This window comes from Typopeltis vanoorti, chromosome 5, assembly GCF_054136105.1.
Source record: "Typopeltis vanoorti isolate ZY-2024b chromosome 5, IOZ_Tvanoo_1.0, whole genome shotgun sequence".
Taxonomy (NCBI): Eukaryota; Metazoa; Arthropoda; class Arachnida; order Uropygi; family Thelyphonidae; genus Typopeltis; species Typopeltis vanoorti.
In genome coordinates, this window is record NC_143553.1 from 155,218,889 (window position 1) to 155,240,999 (window position 22,111).

General features: G+C 35.5%; 1 protein-coding gene across 1 annotated transcript; it reads left to right on the top strand.

The window, feature by feature from the left end:
- The first annotated feature begins 1,677 nt into the window (after positions 1-1,677).
- Positions 1,678-12,357, top strand: LOC150106967 (alpha-tocopherol transfer protein-like). Its single transcript, XM_090393520.1, has 4 exons — positions 1,678-1,837; positions 3,823-4,065; positions 6,694-6,890; positions 12,172-12,357. The coding sequence occupies exons 1-4, from the start codon at positions 1,678-1,680 to the stop codon at positions 12,355-12,357; spliced, it is 786 nt and encodes a 261-aa protein (XP_090249646.1).
- Positions 12,358-22,111: the final 9,754 nt, after the last annotated feature.

The window sequence follows — 22,111 nt, forward strand, 5'->3', positions numbered from 1 at the left end:
AAACATCGTGTTAAAATTTAACTACTGTACTTTCGTAAGCAGTTACATGAAATTACAGTGCGTAAGGTTTGTCTTCTTGCATGTGAAAAAAAAAGTAAGAAAATGGAGGCAAGATGCATTAGATGTAGCTAGGCCCTCAGAAATTGAATAATGTCGGCAGGTCTGGTTCCAGTGGGATGATAATGATACGGGATTATGAGAATTATTAAGAAAACTAATGAATGCTATATTTAAATTAATTATAAACATTATTTGGAAAGAATAACTTAAAACATAATGCTAAAACGATACGTTCTTGTTTACTTTTTTTTGCTTTTGTAACGTAATGTTTTAGTGGTTCAGAAATTTTTTTCTCCAGCTGAAATGGAGTATTTTAAGGAGAGAATAATCTGCATCAACCTCAAAAAAGGCTGCTGCAGAAACCAACTGCAGGCTTAAGGAAACGCTTGGTGATAATGCAATTTGCAAAAGAAAAGAAATGTTGTATTAACACTTCAAGGACGGACGGGAATGTTGACGACGACAATGAGTGTTATGGACGAGCGTCAACAAGCACAACACCGAAAAACATCGCTAAAGTGTGATCAGCTATCCTTACAAATCTTAGGCGAAAAATGCCTGATGTTTTGTGAGATCGTAGAACAGTCGTACTCGACACATTTCGGCAGACGTTTTCAATATGAAACACATTGGAACAAAATATTGTTGAGCTATGACTAGAAAGAACATCGAGTTGCTCTCTGCAGGGAGCTCAAAGATCAAACTAGAAATAGACCCGTCTTCATCTCTAAGGTTACCTGTGAGGACTCGGGGGTTTACGGTTATCACACTGAGAGAAAGCAGCAGTAGTAGCAGTGGAAGTCGTCAAAATAAGCAAATGAAGTTCGTGTCAATATCGATAGTTTTATGTTTATTTATTTATTTATTTTTTTTTTGCATCCTATGCATTGTCCAGAAAGTCCTCCCTCTTGGACTTCAGAAATGAAGTTCAAGAACAATGTAACAAGATTCATGCCACTGTGGAATTTGAGTCCAGAGACTTGGTTGGAGAGCAGAGGGGCCATTCGCTGCATCTAAAAAAGAAGGGATGCATTAGTATTCTAGCAAAAAACGCATTGGGCCAAGAGGAAGGCTAAACCTTTTCAAAACTTTCCTGTTTCTTGGGATTTTTCACTCTAATGTTTCCTTCTTTTAATAATGTCGCCATGGTAGATCACGAATGACTTAATTCTAAAGTGATTGATAGAATAATACTGACAGCTCATGATAACGCCTCGCTGGTATATGGTTAATTATAAATTGAGCTCGTATTTCAGGTTTCCAGTTTCCAGTACTCTTTTATTTTTCTTTGGTTGTGACACTCCGTTTGTGACTGACATGTATTAGGTAATTAGAAGTGTCCTCGTAATTTTTTTGAACAGTAAACTACAATGTAATAGGAAAGCTACAATTGTTACTCCGAATAACTAGCTAACATCGAAATTCATGTGAATGTTTAGTGTTTGCAAGTTACATAGTTGCCTAGATTCATGTGCCTTTTATACGTGATACGTCTCAATCTTTGCGTCTTTTCCTCCTCACAGTTATTTAGAATGTATCAATAAATTGTCTTTACTTCGTATGTTTTCATTATTATATATCCTGTCTCATATAAGCCATTATTTTAGTAGCTAAGCCATGAGTTCTGAGGCTTCATTCCGGGCAGCAAGCATAGCTTTTCGAGCATATGACGATCCCAAGATCACTCTTTCTGATATGGAAAAAGCTGCCGATGAACTTAATGAAGATCCAAGGACAAGGGACAAATATATCAACGATCTCAAGGATATGTTGAGAAGTGAGTAATTTTAGGAAGATCTTTTCTTTCAGGTAAATTTTATGCAAGCCTTTTTAATTTTATGACTAATTGTTAGGTCCAGTGTTTGCATTCTGTCTCCAGAAGTGTTTCCCCTTTATCACATTTCAAAATTACAATTTAGACACTGAAAGGAATATTCTAATACTTGAATATCAGTTGCTTTGGTTGAATTGTAATTTTTTCAGCCAGCATTGTCCTTATGATCGCCATAAATATTCATATTCGTTCTCTCTTTTCCCCAGTTGGATATGACTGTGTGGAATTACGGCAGAAGCAGTTCAGTGTATGAGTGACGGATATTCATTGCGTCCTAGATCGGATTTTAAGGCAGAAAATTCCATGTAAAAGTAATCGCCGATATTCACTGAGATACAAAACCTTCCTATATAATCAAAGAACTTTGATAAGAAAGCGAAAGATATAAAAAAAAATAATAATCCTCCAAACATCGCCAACGCAAAGAGTCGAAAGCCGTCATGTTCGACCTGAGTTATTTTAGTTCTTTTTTCACAACTGAAAGACAATTTTAAAAAAATGCATATAACTTTAATAAAGACCGAAATTATTTTTGGCTTATTAATTTTTCTCCCCTGATGGCACTTCTTCGATCCCTAGTCCTTAGGCGCTATTTAAAAAAACACGGATATTTGTCATCTTATGCTGGAATGTAAAAATACGTATAAACGAAAATACAAAGATGGTATGTCACCTGCCTTATTTAAAATATTCGCACGACCAGTAAATCCCTTGACCGCACCCACTCAAGAAGAAGCGCATTCAGTAATTCGTTTTTTTTGTGTGTTAATTTACAGGTATAGTAGACACAAACTATTGTCTCATAAATTGTATGGATCTTCAAAGTCGCTGTTTCTATTCGAGGGACATTCAGTTGATATCAGCATTGACGATGAATAGCAGAATATGCTGGTGTAAATAAACTGCGATTGGTCCGTAGACTTTCATAGTTCTACATTACAAATGTGGAATAACTGATGTGGAAAATACCAATCCAGTTATCCAGCGGGAGAGATGAGTGCACGTATGATGTGAGCAGGAAAACACCTCAGCACTGAATTCCAAATGTTCACTTTGGTGCCGAAGATATAATATTCTGCAACCATTCATGCTGCAACCACTGGCTAATTCTAATCTTAGTACCTGTAACCGCTTTAAATCCCTTGTTGATCGTTATTAATTCTAGCTGACGAGATTTCTGTAGCAGCTTTTGTGATTACTATTGGGTTCCTCGTCTTTTTGCTCGTTTCTTGGTAGGGGGTGCTATTCTTGAATTTCCATTAGCTGTCTAGTTTATTCATGTAGCCTTTGTTCTCTCTGAAGAACAGATAAGCCATATCAATGCATACACTATCATCATACTTCATTGATTAAAATAATAATAAAAAGAAACACATCTAAAAATATCAATATTTCATACAATTTTTGAGTGGTTTCACGGATACCTTCAGTACAGAAATAGAACTGAAAATTATTGAAATAACAGAAATATTCTAAAACGCACCATCATAGTAACTACTGTATGATCACGAAAACAGATGACAGTATCATTAGTGATTTTTACTTATATATCAGTCCGTCAAAACGAAACAGAATATACGAAATCAAAGTGGCCAGAAGTTTTTTCTATTAATTATTATTAAATACTAAACTGAGGAATAATAAATATTCCTCGGAAACGCTGAGGGAGAGGGGCAGGAAAATAGATAAATATATTGGCACATACAGTACATAATAAATATACAGTACACGTCAGGTATACTTTACTGGTCAACCTAATGGGATTTTCTAGGTTTTATATTCAGGTGGTGGGAGATTAAAAAGGATAACGCTTCACTTATTGAAAACTAGCATTATTCCATGTCACCATTCTCAAACGAGAAAGGAAAAAAAATACTGAAAATTATTATAATAATAATGAGTTAAGCACAATTCCTTATTTCCTATAGAGCAGAATGACTTTATTTCGAGGACGGATTCCAATTTCCTTTTGGCTTTCCTTCGTGTCAGAAAGTATGATGTCCAGAGAGCCTTCGATTCCATCCAGTTGTATTACAAGACACGAATGAGCATTCCGGAATGCTTCAAAACAGCAGGACTTGAAGAAATCCGTCCTCTGTTTTTGAACAATGTGTTAACCGTCATGCCATACCGTGCACCTGAAGGGCAAACGATTATTATTGGAAAAGTAGGTAAGTTTAATTGCTTTTACTTTAGTTTCGCACAAAATTACTTTAAAGTAGGACTTTTCTTTATCTTAACAGAACTTTGGAATGACTGGGAGGGTGGAACAAAGGTTATCCTCCAGCAGACTGTGTGTTAATTGCCGCGATTTCGTAACAAGTTTGACTGTTTTTCGAGATGAAAAAAAAAGCTTTTCCAGACAGAAGTGCAAGATTTTACCTTTTTCTTTTTCTATCTCAGCTATATAAGCTGCTAGCGAAGTTAAATATTGTATTTCGATATATTTCCGATTGGCGCATGTTGTGTTCCCATTTCGATTGCGCTAAAATGTCTGTAATACTTGAGATATACCTACCTGTTAACTAGAAAGCGTAACATAACAGGACCAATGGCAAGAGAGATAATCAATTACAAGTTTGCCCTTGAATATTGAGGAACCGCCATTCACTTCAATAGTAAGAGTAAGGCGAATAGTTGGATATGAAATTTATCAGTGCTGTTCTTGAGTGATTTGCTTCTTCAAGTCTTAATCTATGAGGGGATCTGTCCGCTGATTGCGTATTCTCTAATTTAATCTTCTAGCTCGTGCATTCTGGAATATGGAATGATCCATTATTTGATAGTACTTTCTTAGGCGTTGATCGAAATAAATATTAAACAGAAATTACAGTATATTACCCTGTAGAAATTTTGTCGCGATGAATGCCATTTTTTCCTGTTTTATGACCAACACTCGATTTTATTGCGTTTATCTTCATTAATTGACCACTATAGGTTAAAATAATAACGACACGGATTGTCAGAGAGAGAAATAAAGTACCACAGAAATTTTTCAGAGTGTAAAGGCGACTAATACAAATACTGATATGAACTATATTGCAGGAATACTCATGTTTTTGCTTTGTTTAACTGTTTGCTGTTAACGTCTCTCTTAGAAAACAATTTCAAGTTAGAACTATGAGCAATGGGGGCTTAGAAAGCATTAAGTAAAGAATGAAGAAGTCTGAAAAATTAATTAAAATTTCAGTCTTACTGTATGCAGTGGATTCTTATGAAGAGAGTCCACAAAGGTCGATAAGGATGTTATAAAGAAGGCAGATTATGAGAAATTATATATTTGCAGCAAAATAATAATGCGCTTCGATATTTTTGTTATTGTTTTAAAAATCAGGAGCTACATAAAACTTCGTTTCAGAAAAAATTTAGATACTAAATTAACAGCGTTTCTTGACACACTGTTTTGTTTATGCTTTTTTGACAATTCCATTTCTAAAAATTTACTGTAAGCAGAAAACTAACAGTGTAACCACATATCATGCACTGAAGTCAATACACCACTTCGTTCTCTCTCATTACTAACATTGTTGATATATTTATGTTAATGATACTGATCCACACAACGGAGAACGAAAATTGAACAATATTCTAAATTGTACATGTTTTTGGTCACGAAGTGTTACAAAATAAAGACTTATTGTTACATAGACCATGTAAATATATGGTCTATGTAACAATAAGTCTTTAGTAATTAAAATGAAAAGCCAAAAGGCTAGTTTTCTGGCAATTTAATAGTTATTAAATGGATAAGAATCCTATTTTATTTTATTTTATTTTATAGCCAGTAAGTGAAACTCAAGATCGAGAACTACGATCTAAGGGTTTCAATGCCGAAAAAACTATCGGCGAAGGCAATTCGAAACAAAGGTGGAGCAAGCTCCCTCATTATTCTTGATATTCTCTCATAATGTAAAACACAGCTCCTAGGAGATGTATTATTGTTTTACATTACGAGGAGAGGTCACTACCCAGACCGGTTTCAACCCTTTTTGAGGTCTCATCAGTGAGTAGGTAGACCTAGGAAAATATCAAAGCTTAGTGAAAAGAACTTACATACCTTCACTATACGAATGCCATAAAGGTGTGCTTGTATTTTGTAATTAAAATGAAAAGCCAAAAGGCTAGTTTTCTGGCAATTTAATAGTTATTAAATGGATAAGAATCCTATTTTATTTTATTTTTTTCGGCATTGAAACCCTTAGATCGTAGTTCTCGATCTTGAGTTTCACTTACTGGCTATAAAATAAAATAAAATAGGATTCTTATCCATTTAATAATAAGTCTTTATTTTGAACAATATTCTGTTGTGAAAGATGAAAAATTTAATAAATTACATTGTAACTAATTAATCGTATAAACAATAATGCAGTGTTATATTTCATCTTAAGTTAAACAGCAATCAGCATCCTGCCACTTAACCTTACATGTTTTTGGTATTCAGTCGTTGTTCTTAAAAGGGACTTCAAGAAACACTTTTCATTACGTGAGACTGCTAATGTATTTATAGACTATGGAAATTTAAACGTATTAACTGATTGGGTGACATGACGTATACTTGAAATGGAATTTCCTTAATTGAGATAGTCGAGTCTTTTTTTACCGTAACGCGCATTTATAAAAGAATTTATAAAACTGGGTTTTATAAATTCTTTTGCGATTTTCTGGTAATTGAAAGTTTATGATTAAAAAAACTCTCACAGATCTCAAACTACTTGGATGCAATTCTCCATGCTAATTTAATATATTTTATTACTCAGTCTTTCAGGATATGTTACGCTATGTTGTTGCTTTTATTGTAGGTGCTATTGATCCAACCATTCACTCCTTAGCCATGTTAATCCGAGCAATGTTGCTGTGCTTAGAGTGGTGTATTCATTTTGAGCCTTGTACAATCAACGGGATTTGTTGGATTGTCGACTATAAGGGCTTGACGTTAAATCACTTAAAACAGTGGCTTCAATTTAGCCTAGAAGCACCCTTTATACAAGTGATTCAGGTCAGTAATGCTTAACTTACCGTAATTTCGTAAATTTAACGAGTTTTTGTTAAAAGGAGTGTTATACGTTCAAGTACGGTGTGAGTATGCCAGTAAAAATGGCAAAACATTGAAATGGAAAATAAGTATATCTATGATAATACCATGAATGTCTTAAGAAAAAATGGACCAGAACGAACTGTATTGACTAAGTAAAGAGGCATTGATCACTAAAAGCCGAGAGATAACCAAACTAGAAAATTTATTTATTATTTGCTCAAAACTAGTTTCTTCTTCTTAGATTACTTCATCGGATGCATACCATGCAAAGAGAAATACAAAAAAAATATACATTAAAAGAGAAGAATCAGCTACAAATTAAGATGCAAACGTATTGCTGACATTTGAAGGCCTTCTGGATGTCACAGAATTGTTGAGCAAGGCACTATGGCATGGTGTCTCGCGTACACCAAAACTGGATAACAAGGTTGGAAAGAGGAGTGACACTCAGAGGTTATAGCTTAGGTTAGTATTTAGGTGGGCTGGATTGAGGACCATTTCTGTGGATTCAATAATTATTCTAGCAAACCCATCATAGCATCTAAAATATTTTCCGATTTTTTCTGATTCTATCAATGGATGAGTGATTGAAGATGAGAGGCAAACCATATAATCGAGGGTTGAGAGGATGAATCGAACAAAGAGACAATGCTAAATTTCTAGGAAATTCTGTAGCGGTTAAGGGAGATTATTATTAAGTGCATGAAGATCACCATTTAGATCTCTTTCAGGAATTCAATAAATATCTGCTCGTAGTAATTGTAAACTAATGTGGTTGTATTCTTCAGTATCTAAGATTATTGTCGTCTTATCATTTGTCTGCTTCTAGAATAATGCTTCTGTTTTTATATAGATTTTTTTATGTCTTGGACATAAAAAGCTCCGCCATAGTAATATTATCTATTGGGGATTTTGCATTGTTAATTGTGAGGATGGATTCCATATGAAGGAAATTAGCTTCTAGAGGTTGAAGGAGTGAAGTTGCTTTTTCTATTTTTGTAAGTAATAGTTGACAAGAAAAATTAAACTCCTTATTAAGAATATTCTTTTTAACATTAGAAAGATGGCAACTGGATTTCTTAATAATAATCTTATCAGGAGAAAGCTAAACTTTAGATTTGGAATATTTTTGCTTATCTAATTTTATAGCTTCAAATTTCCTAAGTAATTAACTTTATTAGTGTTCTGTGTACATCAGACACATTGCTTGGAAAGAGATCAACACATGGGCAAGGTGCATCATGCCATGTAAGGAATCATGTGTCAGGTAAAATTGGAGGAATATGATGGTCTCAAGTCATTGCAACTGATCTGGTGAAATGGTATGCGAGAAGGTAAAGGACGGAATTTGAAAGAGGCATTGTAATACGATGCTATAATGCGGGCCTATCTGTTCGGCAAATTGTTCACAAATTGGGCCTTATTACGTCAATAATCAGTGACACCGTACTCATACGGAAACGCAGGGAGTCAACTGCTAGTGCTACCGCAGTGGACGACCCATCACATACACCGATCGTGACCGTATGATGCTACGAACGATAATGTGTGAACACCCTCATTCGTGGGCCGACACGTTGATTGCAAAGTTCTGGGCATCGACTGGAACACGAATTTCCACAAACACATTCAGAACCGAGTCTCACAACATGTGTTTCCATGGTAGGGCCGCAGTATGGAAGTCCCGCATTATCAGAACCAACTTGCATCGTCTTCAGTGGTACAAAGAGCGTGTGAAGTGAGACGGAGAAGCTCGGTGAACGTCTGTTAACAGAGCATGTAAACAACTCAACCATGAAATTCAGAGGTGGCAGTGTGAATGTATGTTCATATTGTTTTACGTTCCGACCTCTGTATGTTATGCCAAGAACATTTGAACTCCGAGAGGTATCTGGACAATGCAATGTTCGTATAACCCTTTAAGATGTTTGCAAGTATCAATGATATCACTCGTATATCTCCTGTTTGAGAGAGCCTTCAGTTTGCAAATTTGTTAAACTGTACTCATAATCTGTATTCCTCAATCCATATATCATTTTAACTCTCTGTTGTACAATATCAGCATCACCATCGTAATCTAAAGAATAAACCTGCGAAGTATAGTCCTATAGAAATCGATTGGAGTATACGTTCAAGGTCTTGTAAATCATTTCCTTTTATACGCATGTTAAACTTTTGTGTCCATTGCAATTATACTGTGAGTTGTACTTCCAATCTTTGCTACATGGCAAAACAGCATCATACCATCATGCCGCCACTTCCAAATTTCATAGACGCTGTTACGAACTTCTGTAAGAGACGTTCACCGGGCATTTATCATAGTCAAAAACGTCCATTTGCTTCATCGAGGGTGAAGTATGATTCGACCTTCCATAACACAGCTTTCCAAGCTTCCACATCCCATTGTACACGCCATTTCCACCACTGACGACGGCACTGCATATTGGTTCGGGTAATGTTAGGCTTGCATATTGAAATACATGTCTTACCATTGAAATTCATGTTGTGAGCCTCGGTTCTGAATGGCTTTGTGCAATTAGTGTTACAGTCGATGCCGGAACTCCGCATTCAACATGTCAGTCGACGAATAATGGTCTTTACTTATTACCCTTCCTTGCACCCCGCGGTCAAGTTGGGCAGAGTGTGGTAGGTCGTCCTCTGCAGACAGCACTGTTGCAGTTGGCTCCCAGTGCTTTTCTCTCAGTATGGCACTCATTTTTGACCGGGAATGGATCAATCTTTCAACAACTTGTCAAGCCTACAACATGGAAAAGGAAAAGACAAAATATATATGACGGGCAGTTACAGTTACAGCTACTTAGATTTGAGAGAGGATAAATGCTTGCATTGCAAGTTATGCCAAGGGTAGAACTCAGAACACTGTGTCTGGAAATCGTTTCGGAGGCTGATAATTAATGCTTCATTTGACTTCCTGTCTTTCTCAGTTTTCTGTCCTCTGTAATTGGATAGGCAGCTTTCTTTCAGGTTTTCACTGCTCGTGATGGGCGGAACATTCTCTTGGAGCGTTACCAAGAATTCAGGTAGGCTTCCTGACTGTGTTCTATCTCTGTTCTGTCTTCTGCATATACAGAAATATCCTACTAAAAATCATCACTAATCTTCTCATAGTTTTGTCGAGGATATTGCACTGCATACTTTTTCGTCAAACGTATAAGCTGAGATATGCCAACTATTATTCAACTTAATCATCAGAAACTAATGCTTTAATCTCAATTTCTTCTACTTGCATATCAGACTTGATATCAACTTATAATATGGCATTATATATACCATTTATAAAGATGATAAAAAATAATGAAATCTACTGTCAACCAGAGTAATATTTTATCTGATGTCAGATTTGAGTTCAGACTACTTTCCTATACATCGTTCAAATCTACCTGCGAATCTGTGCAAATAAGTTTGTAATTGTGCCAAAATTGTTTTATTTTGAAAAGGACAATTTTTATTTAAGAATTCGCTATGATTAATTAATTCTGTGATTATTTCTGGACTGTTGTGTATGATGTAAATATCTAGTACCAATACACGAACTATCGCCTCCCCAATGTTGTCAAATTTTTTTTTCCGTCAATCCATTTCCACAAAATGATATTTTTTTGGAAAGTCTAATTTGGTATATATTAGAGAAACGCCTTAAAAGTTTCCATTTTTCTTTTCTTTTTACAGATTTGTAATAAGAGGCTAAGCTTGACTCATCTGGAGTTGGACGTTTTGAACGCTCGATCCTTTGTATTATGCAACATAATCACAGAAAACGTTTTCACCATTTAAAGTCTAATATCACATACTTCAGCAAGATATGCTTCCGCATGTTGGGTTTCCCTTTGTTTTTCTGACCGTTGAAATATAATCACCATACCCTTCATCCGTGTTTATTTTCTGATACCTTTATCACGTGTTACCTCATTTAATAATTTTTAACTAATTCCTAAGAGATTCATTATGCTTTTCTTCAGATGTTTCCTTTGGTTAGTTAGCGAGTTTCCTCCATTTCTAAGACTTCTTTTTTGGAACTAAAACATATTCCTAAATGACATTTATCTTTTTTATATTTCCAATTATGCTTTCCTATTATCCGATATCGAAAAGTCTTCTTTTTTTTTGTCCTTTTATACAACTTTTCCATACGCTTGCTATCAATGAGTCAGTCAATATATTGTTCATGTTTTCTTTCATTTCACTCAATAATGTTTGAATATTCAAATATGTAAATATTTTAAGAGCTATTTACTTCTATCAAGATTTCCTTACTCGCGTGTGGATGGATGGATGGGTATATATCTGTATGTCGCACTGGAATTTATATATTATTTTCCATCTTTGTGTTGAAACATGGTCTCAGAAAAGGTGAATTAACGTGAAGAGAACACACATACAAAATAAAAGAAATTAGATTTTTTTTGTAGTTGAAGCGTGGTCTATCGACATTTGTTTTCAAGTGGAAAGCGGGGTTACATTCCTTGAACTTAACTCGTGTTCTACACCTCACAATTAATGAAAAGATCCAGTAAACATGCGTTTAGAGTACAGCACTTCTTTTGAAGCAACCCCACATGTACAGCAGACATGCGCAACGAAATGAAATCACCTGACTCTATACAACAGGAATAGGATGAAAGATGTGATTAAAATTCGTTCGATTTAAAAAGTTCTCCCTGAGCAAGTGGAGGTTGCTGTTTGTTTTTATGTCATACGTCGGATTGTACAACGAGGATGAATTAACTGTATATTGAAAAGCGCTTTTATTTGCTAGCCTGATTGGGCGAGTGGTCAGCGTATCAGCTCTCCAGCCAAAAGGCTGAGGGTTCGAATCTCGCCGTGGCCATGGATAATTGTAATTGTCTGTAAAAATACTGGTAGAGGTGGTGGACAGTAGATGGCGTTAGTGTAGATGATGTGGTTCGCTAGTTGGTGGATTGAGTAGTGGAGACAGAAAGCTCTCGAGTAGGTGCCCTCCCTCGACGAGTGTTTGGACTGCCTGTAGGTGTCAGGTAATAATAATTATTATTATTTGCTGATTACGTTTGGCATGCGGTGGAGTATAAACATTAACCTTATGCATGACAGTTCAGAAGATATGAACACTTTATTTGAAAGAAACGAAAATGCTTAAACGCATATTACGTTTTTAAGTTTGCTGTTATGATATCCATTGCCAAAGGCTATAAATTTTGTTGATTTTCCTGATATTATAATTATATTGCGTTTTTCTTTGTAGAGTGGTCTTCCTATTCGTCACAAGAGTTACCATGCGGTGAATAACGGAGAAATCTTCGAAACTTTCTACGCATTAGTTCTTAAACCATTGTTGAGTAGGAAACTCCAACAACGAGTAAGAGTTTTGAAAATTTATGAGTTATTTGAAACAGCAAATAATGACATTTTGATTTTCAATGTAATTTGATTACGTCATCATTACTTCCATCAATCTAATAAGAACAACAGAGAGAGAGATTTTATGTAGTTTTAATAAATTTAAGACTCTCTGTAATTGTTACCGAGTGCTAGTTTATTTGCAGAAGCCAAAACAATAAATAACATATTAAATGAATATGTTTGATGGAAAGTGGGCTGAAGAGTAGTTGTGGCTAATTTAATATGATCAATGCAATGCGTGTAATCACAACAGATCGTTTATTTCATAGATGAATCAAGCAAATTAGATATCCATACCAGTTCATTTATTATTAAAAACATCATGCTCTCTTTTTTTTTGTTTGTTTTCTTTTGTCTTTTAAATACTCGTCAAATCCGAGAGATACGAACACACTAAGAGCTCTTTGTCCCACTAGCCATTATAATAGTGCATTGAGACACGAATATGTGGAACAGAGCCAGGTTCATGTAAGAATAAGCTCAACTGTGCATTGATTGGTGGTTTGCAATTGACTTTGAGTTAACTAGTCACTCACTGTGGTTAAGGGAATTTTCCACACCAGAAATTCGGAGATTTCCGTGCAGCAAACTTGCTAGAGTCTTAGTAGCTTCGGCCATAATTCCCAAGACAAGATGTTGTTCAGAATACGACAATCATTTTCCGAGATTCTTTATGAGTGGTCGTCATATTTTTTTTCAAGTCAAAAACTTTTTATTATTGATATGTGTACTGATGTAACTTACCCTCTTTGGAGGTATCTGTAGCTAAAACCAATAAACGGAATGAGACCAAATTTTATATTGAGACTTTTGAAGGCATAGGGAGATGATTTCCACGAAAAAAAAGATTTAGTATCAAAAGTCTCCGGGGTAGTGGAAATTTTGGCGCTGGCTGAGCAAAACAAGATTTTCCAGACTGTACCATAAGCCATATCAAGTTTGCGAGCTATGGCACGAGCGCTTGGACCAGTACTGCTCCCTGTGTCGTCGAACACCTCAGTAGTAACGCATGTTGCTATCCCTTCTTGCACTGCTTTCCGTCCTCTGCCAGGTCTAACTCCTAGTGATCCAGTTCCTTCAAGCTTTCTTAATCATAGCTCTCAGTGCTACAGCTGACATAGGACCTGTACGCAGGTTATGAAGCCTTCTAAATTCCCGAAGGGCCGCTACGGCATTGCGCTGTTTAAAGTAAAACAACTTAACAATTAAAGCAAGCTGAGGCAAGAGAGGACGCATATTGAACACAATTCGTCAGTCATTCGAATAACTGTCTGTCTGAACGTTCCCAGTCCCTTTTTTAAGTAGAATTGGTGGCGCTGCTCTCACGTACGTGCAGTAAAATTTGCATAATCCTTTTTACCTGCGTTTACTGCAAATATTTGACTGCTTTCGACTCCGCCAGGGCCAAAATTTCCCCTATCAACGACTTTTTGTATTAAATCTTTTCTTCGCGGAATTCATCTCTCCATGCCTTCGGAAGTCTCAATATAAAATTTGGTCTCATTCCGTGTATTAGATTTAGCTACAGATGCCTCCAAAGAGGGAAAGTTAATTTATGACCACCCTGTACATCATATATATAAAGGTTTACGTTCATCTTCGTTTCACTACATTGTATATGTGTGTGTGTGTGTGTGTGTGTGTGTGTGTGTGTAGTTTCAGTAGACAGCATCTTTTCCTGAGTATTATTCAATTTAATAATAAAAATTTAAAGATAAAAACAAATAATTATTATTCTCTATAATAATGATATATCGCTGTGTAAACGAGAATAGTTATTCAGTAATAACAAATATATACGTTTACATTGAGCGAGATAGTCTGAACTTCATTTGTTCTAGTTAGGTAAAAGCATTCTCACTACAGTTGTGTTCGATTCCCCTTCCAGCCAGCAAGGTACTTTTATGAGCATTTTTAGATAAAGGTTAGCCAATCTCAGCTCGCTCATTTCATCGAGAGTAGCATGGTGCCCCCTTCACAAACGACGAATAAACTAGTAGGAAAATACACGCAATTAACAGATATATTGACCTCATCAACTATAGTACCTTCAATGATAATCCTAACGGGTATCTTCTTACAAAGCATGGACTCAAGCTGATAGTAACGCGACAGTTGACGTCACAAAACCGCACCACTGAAGGCAAATGCGGAACTCGGAAACGTTATCAATGAAAAATACCTATTGAAAGCAGGAAATGCGCCACCACTCCGTTTATTCTTTGAAGAAATGTATTATCATTTTCACATGTTAAATTGTCGATTTTCCATTATTATTATTTTGTTCATAATAATTTCTCAAGGTGTTAGTGGGTTGCGTAAGAGTTCAGAGATAGAAAACTGAAAGGACATCTTACCATAGCCTTAAAGAGGTGAAATGTCTCGGTCTTCTCTCTTCACATTCCCGTGAGTAGGTATCCACAAGGTACTGAAGTACAAATGATGAGCTGGCAATTTTGGACTTTTGATATGTTCCTTCCCAGAACTACTCTCTGCTGGTACCAGAGCTAAACATGACGTAAATAATTGTTTCATACTGCATTTATAATTTTCCCAAATTATAAAACAATGATATACAGGGTGTTCGGGATAAATTTGACATATTTATAATTAATTATATTTTTCCGTAAGTTACATGTATTAACACACACTTCTCTTCATTTAAAAGTTTGGACCCTTCTTCATTCACATACAAGATGTCAGAAAGGATGGATAGCTGGAACCCACCTGAATCATGGAAGAGAATAACTTGTATCATGATGATTCGTGCCCGCCATCAAAATAAGGATATTACGACTGCTGCCCAATGCTCCCTGAATACAGTAAAAATAATCAGGCATGAACTAGAGACTTGCAATGGTGACTACGAGGATGTAGCAAGAAGAAAGATCCCTAGCAGACGATCTGATTGCGTTCGTACAGCAGAATTCCTCGCAAATCTGCAGGAACAGGTGTTGAAGAACCCTGGCATTGGAATTCGGGCTTTGTTCGTGGAGTTGCTAACTGTAGTCAAGCCCTGGATAACAAGGGTAGCCAATGGTAGGCCGTATGTATGGCAGAAGGATTCGGCCCCTTGCCACACCTCTGGGAAAAGTCAAAAATGGTTGTCTGAAAATTTCTACGACTTCACCAGTCCAAATGTTTGGCCTCCAAACTCCCCAGACCTTAACCCCATGGATTATTTTGTATGGGGCGCAGTTGAAAAAGACACCAATCGCACTTCCAGTAATACAAAAGCCCAGTTAATGGATAAAATTAAAACAGTTTTTGCGGCCCTTCCCAGGGAGACTGTAGCATCAGCTTGTTCGAGGTTCCGAAGCAGAATTGAAGCTGTGATCGATGCTAATGGTGGTTATTTTGAGTAAATCTTGTTGATAGTATTGTAATTAACTCTGCCTGTAATGTTTTTTTGTCAATTCATTAAATTTAATAGATACAAAGAAGATTTTCGTTTTCCTTACGAAACTGTCAAATTTATCCCGAACACTCTGTATGTATAACCCAAGAGCTTAAAGTTCATCCGCGTTATGAAATGTATAACAAATACAGAAATCAATACACCGAACATAACAGTGCATTGAACAAAAATATTGACAAGGAAGAAAAATATATAGCGGATGAGAGATATCCCCACGAAGAATACAAACAATGGAGATTACAAATTAAGTATATAGTTTAAGTTCAATTTCCTGTAGCCGTAAGTATCTTTTCTAACGATTATGTACTGATTATCAGACTTTAGTACCATCATTTAATTATGTAATTTTTTAAGTGGAAGGATATTTATGAATGTATGTTTTGCGTTCACTGTTGCGTCTCTGCATTTTTCTGTTGGTAGAATTTTTTTCTTGTTGGTAAAATGCGTATTAATTTATTTTGTAAAGTGGAGATCAGTGTTTGATATGTTCCTTCCCAGATTAGAATATCGTACGGTATCCAGGCGAATGTTCTTAACGTTGTCACAGTTAAGAATTTTTTTAAAAAAATAAGACACGAGATAGCATAAACATTACTTTGTTGCATACTTCTGTAATATGTGACTTATAGCTTAAGCTGCTGTCTATTTTTAATCCTAGGTAGGTATTCACTTTTTTTTATGTCTATGCACTTACAATTTAAAGTACTTTACTATTCCAGTTATGCGGGAATATATGGATTAAAAATAATTTTACTAGTATCTGTATTTCTAAGTTTAAAATATATATTATATTTTTTTTTTCCAGCATTCGTTAAGAGTAAGTTTATTTACATTAAACCATCTCTGTGCTGTATTTGGTCACTTCTTGAGTATTGAACTGATATTTTATATTGGCTTTATTAGTTGACCCGATATTTGTAAAATATATAAGAATTGTCTACAAGTTTCACCAGCATTACTGTATGGCTTCTTCAGAACATGTGTAACGGTACATGGAACTAATGTTTACTAGTAAAAAAGAAGAATGGAGTAACACAGTCAAATAAATTAAAGCGGCACGTAACATCATAAGCATGGGACGTGGTGTATCAGTCATTGTTTATTGAGCGCATTATATAGTTTTTAGCGAAATGAAATTCTGGTAAGCTGAGCGAACTTATTAGGCTTTTCCAGATGTCTTTCAGAATCATTCCTTGATTTCTGTTTAGATTTTCTCCAGAGTGGAGTACAACAGCGACTTTGTTGAAGTTTCTACATCGAAAATCCTCTTCTATATAGGCCATTGAGCTTTTATTCCAATCGATGGTGGGGTCAGAGATCGAGAAGTGATGGGCTAATCTTGAAGTAATCTGTTCTGTTGTTGTTCACGTCTCCTACATGTTCTTTTATTCAAATTTACAGGCTTCTTGATGTTTGCCCAATGTAATTTAATCCACAGGAATATGGAATGTTGTATGCATCTACGTATTTGAAGAAGGCATTAATGTCTTTTGGTGAGCTTAAAATATGGCATATTGTCTTGAAAGGTTTGAGAGCAACTCTGACGTTCAAATACTTAAGGAGTTTGGCAATGTTTGTTGACATTGAGCCTGCATAAGCGATGACAATGGACGATGTATATTGCGTGACAGAAGGTTGCTGTTGTGGAGGATTATATGAAGAATCTTTCTGATTACATTTCTTGGGTAACCGTTGTTTACTAGGGTCTGAGATATGCCAGTGAGTTCATCAACAAGATCTTTTTTCTTCTGAGATAATGTTGGTCGCTCTATTCTTAAGCATAGTATTATGCTGAGTTTCTGTGGAATATGGTAAGTCGATCTGAAGTGTAGGTAACGTCCAGTGTGTGTTGATTTTCGATTGATTGTGAGCTGAATTTGTCCATCCTCTTGTTTCTTGATTAGTGTATTTAGAAAGGCAATTGGTTATTCTTTTCAAGTTCTAACATGAACTGTATTTTTTGGTGGAAGGAATTTATTTTTGTAAGAAATTCAAATAAGGTTGTTTCCGTACCGCTCCATGTTATGAAAATATCATCTACATATCTCCACCAAACAGACCAGCTACTTTGGGTTTAATTTGAAAAGGATGTCAGCTTCAAGATTTTCCCTGAACAGATCAGCGTAGGGAGGTGATGAGGGACTGCCCATGGGTAAGCGTTCATATGGACAAACGTTCATATGAACAACTTGATGGCTAAGCCATAAAGTTGTTCATATAATGTGTCATTCACTTTGAAAAATTTAGATTTGAGGCAATGACGATAAAGCTGAGCTGTGTCATGCGGATAGAGATTGTCTAGAATATTGATAACTTCAACAGGTACGCTAGTAAATAATGAAACAACATCTAAGGCTTGCAAGGATGTCTGCTTTTAAGATGGAAATACCTTTTAGGTTTTCAGCGAAATGCTTAGAATTCTTTACGAAGGAATCTAATTTTTTAAATATTTTCTTTCAGTAGAAGGGCTAGATGTTTAGCTAATAGATATGTAGGAGAATGTCTTCCATCGACGATCGGGCGGAGCAGAACTCCAATTTTGTGCACTTTTGGGGCACCATATAAGACTGGCGTCCGCGCGGTTAGCCTAGTGGCTTTCCGCTTCGCAACCATATGCCTGGGGAAAGAGTGTCCTAGGTTCGATTCCCGTCGGAGACGTGAGGAGCTGAAGGATCTTCCTCAGCCATAGCCAAGTTAGCCGGTCTTGGGCGCGGGCAGTAGGGTTTTTTCCGCCAGTTTATCTGGTGTTTTTCATCCCGCAAGCAGGCAAACCGGACCCTTGAACACGCAGAGATACAGCCAAAATACCTTGAGGCTTAGGAGTGACCATTCTATCCTCATATTTCGGTTACGAAATCCAAGCATGCTTGGAAGGTTGTGGGCCTTAAAGGCCTGTTAAAGCCATTGGGATAGATAGATATAAGACTGACGTCACTGGGTGTAGAGATTTCAGACTTCGTTGCAAGTCTAAAGACCAACTTGTCATGTTCGGTAATAGGTTATTAGTCTCTTTTTGATTTTTTAAAGTTGGATCGAAATCTAATATGTGATTGACGTGTCTGAAACTAACACTGTGATCGTTGTTATGTGGTCTTTGGTGTTTATGATGTCCTCGAGGTGCTCTTGTCTACCTTTTTAGGATGATTATATATTTGTTATTCTTTAGGTTTAAGAGAGCTCGCTTTTCGAGAGGAGTTATACTGAGTTTTGGTGGTTTTGAAGTTGAAAGGATAATAGTGCTTTTTAATCGGATATCATTTGCTATTGTTTCCGGAAATGAAGAGAGTTATTTTTCTATGTTGCTGATAATATCAATCTTTGGAATGTGATCTGGAGTGATAGCATAGTTGAAACCTTTCTTTAGTATGTGGTTCTGGTTTTGAAAATATATGGTCAGAAAGATTGAAAATAACTTTTTCATCAGGACGACTTAGTCTTGAGTTGTATTTTATTTCATAAAGTGTATCGACGTTTTTTAATTTGATATTTTTTACTGGTTAGAAAAACCTTGTCAAAAATGTTTTGTACCATGTGGTCAAGAATACTCCTTAGGTTGCTCTCTATGGCGTTAGATTTGTACTTAGACAAAGACAAAGATGCCTTTTAAAGTAAACACGTTTCGCTCTTTTCGATTGTGATTGTTCTCTAATAGTTAAAAACTTGGGAATGATGTTGAACTGTCTACATCTTTTCAAGAAGGTTAGACGGTTTAACATTCTAGCTTTTTTACATTGAGTTTTTCAAAGTAACGTACCTTATGCTTAGTGTAGCCATCGAGTCTGTTCATCACTGTGTTGTATTTGGTCACTTCTTGAATATTGAACTGAAATTTTATATTGGCTTTATTAGTGACCAGATATTTGTAAAATATGTAAGAATTGTTTACACGTTTCACCAGCATTACTGTCTGGCTTATTCAGGACATGTGTAACGGTACATGGAACTAACGTTTACTAGTAAAAAAAAGAAGAATGTTACGATCATTTGCAAAGATGAATTTTTTTTTGGTTGTTACTGGAGCTGTTGTGTTCTTTGCTCTCTAATTATGAGAATTGCATTAAGTATAGATGTCGTATTTTTTGTGTTTTTGTTATGATTCAATAATTTTTATTTATTGACCTAGATCCAGTTTTGTTGGATTCCGAGCGCCTTTAAAACTCCGCAGATTAGTGATACAAATATGAAATAAATTGCAGGAGAAACTTAATTTTTATAAGTAAGGGATAGCGAGAACAGCGAGTTCGCTGGTTAGGAACGTGAGAAAATGAAAGTTGAGTGTTTGTTTTCGATGATGCAAACAAGGTTACCTTGAAGATAAGAAACCATAATTTAAGACTCAATTGGCAACTTCTGCATACTTGAGTAGCTGTTGAATGTGACCATACTTATAACGTAGAGCATTAGTTTGGGCAAAAGTGTCACATCAATTTAATGACAGCTTGCATCTTAAGATTCTGTACCAAGAAAGTAATCGATTATTAAATGTTTGCAGCATTTACGCTTGCAGCCTTAGTTTTAAACTGTGCTAAAATTCAAGGAATATAGAAAAAAAAAAGAACCATACATTTCTCACTTTAAACATAATCAATATACCAAAGTGACATCGCTGAATCAGTGAGTTGATTTTAATGGCATCTGCTTGTGCTCCATGACCCGAGGTTAAATGGAGTTTTAATTTATAATAAATAAATTTATTTATTATAAATTAAGTTTTATTTTATAATAAATAAATGTGCATGACCACATCATATGCTTTATTTTTTTTCGCGTTAAATTTTTTTTAAGTGTTGCTTAGCTTTAATGTATGTTAATAATAATTTATTGTTCTGCTGTATTTCACTGTTCATTTATTATGTTACTCGCCGTTTTAATTAATTTATTTTACTCCATTCTTCTTTTTTACTACTAAACGTTAGTTCTACGTACCGTTACACATGTCCTGAAGAAGCCAGACAGTAATAGTGGTGAAACTTGTAGACAATTCTTATATATTTTACAAACAACTAATAAAGCCAATATAAACTTTCAGTTCAATATTACATTAAACCAGATTTTCACTATTTTCAGATCTGCGTTGATCATGTTTTGTATTTCATTTACAGATTTTGCAGCTAAAAGAAATTCGCTGTCATCTGCAAAGGTGTTTACTTGATTGATGACTGTCGGTCTCAGAAGTGCTTGTGCAAATTATAATAATACAGGTTCCAGAAGGGAACTTTGCACAATGCCGCAATTTATCTTCAGGAAATAACTATAGCCTTTGCTAATTTCTACTACATTCTCTATTTCGTATAATCTCTAGCGTTTTTGAAAATAAATTATGATGAGATACGGTGTCAGAAGCTTTCTGGAAGTCTGAAAATCGACTAAAGTTTGTTTGTGTTGCTCTTGTGATAAATGAAGATTATAAGTTCTGCATCGCATTCTCGGTACTTGGTTTCTATCTAAATCACTACTAGTTCTTGGAGAAGTAGCAGGTTTTTTTTTTCGACAAAGCCTATTGTTTACTCCAGTAACTCTCTAGGCATAAATTAAATATAGACACGAAAGGATCCATTCGATACTTGTGGTATACTTTCGCACAATGCCTACATTAACTGCCCGGAGCAGGAGAGTTTTCAAGTCTGGTTATAATATTTTTGATTCATTTTCACAAGTATGAAAATGTAAATGGAATTCTAATCTCTTTTAACCGTGTTATTTACTAGTGGGGTATTTAATACAGGTATTAAATTTTTCATTGGCCGATACAAATTAATTATTGAATTCCTCTGCTAAATTTCTTTCACTATTTAAATCTTTAAATATATTTAAACTATTTAAATATATAATTACTCTCATCAATACTAAAATTGGAAGTGTTGTGTCTCGGGTATGTTATTCACAAATATTTTATTTCTTGGTTCAACCTTCACATTTCAAGAACTCAGTGCGGTAATAATCTTTTTTTCCATCTCGTTTCTAATTTTAGTTTATAGTTTATCAGGTGGATATAATCAGTGAAGCTATGATCGTATTATACAAACACTGTGTAACATTTCTTCTCCTACTCTGTAGTCTAATGAACTCATAACCCAGAAACGATGCATAGCCATTGAAATCCCTTGTAGAGACATTTTCGTATTGCTCAAGATCACAAATGGCCAACAAATGAAAGTAATGCAGAGAATAACAGCTGTCGCATAGCAAATCAATGTTTATGTCACCAATTACGATAATATTATCATAACTGATGTCACTCTGAATGTTGTTCAGTTTATGTGTAAAGTCCTAAGTCGGGTATAAGAGATCTATAAATAGCCATTGAGTAGTAATTCTAATTTTTAAAGTAAATGTTAACACAGTCGGCTGTTTCCGTTATTGT

Bases quoted from the DNA above. Each gene is read 5' to 3' on its own strand.
- LOC150106967 (XM_090393520.1), top strand. From the start codon at position 1,678: ATGAGTTCTGAGGCTTCATTCCGGGCAGCAAGCATAGCTTTTCGAGCA. The intron at 1,838-3,822 runs GTGAGTAATTTT...TATTTCCTATAG, and splicing joins TCTCAAGGATATGTTGAGAA to AGCAGAATGACTTTATTTCG. The intron at 4,066-6,693 runs GTAAGTTTAATT...CTTTTATTGTAG, and splicing joins GATTATTATTGGAAAAGTAG to GTGCTATTGATCCAACCATT.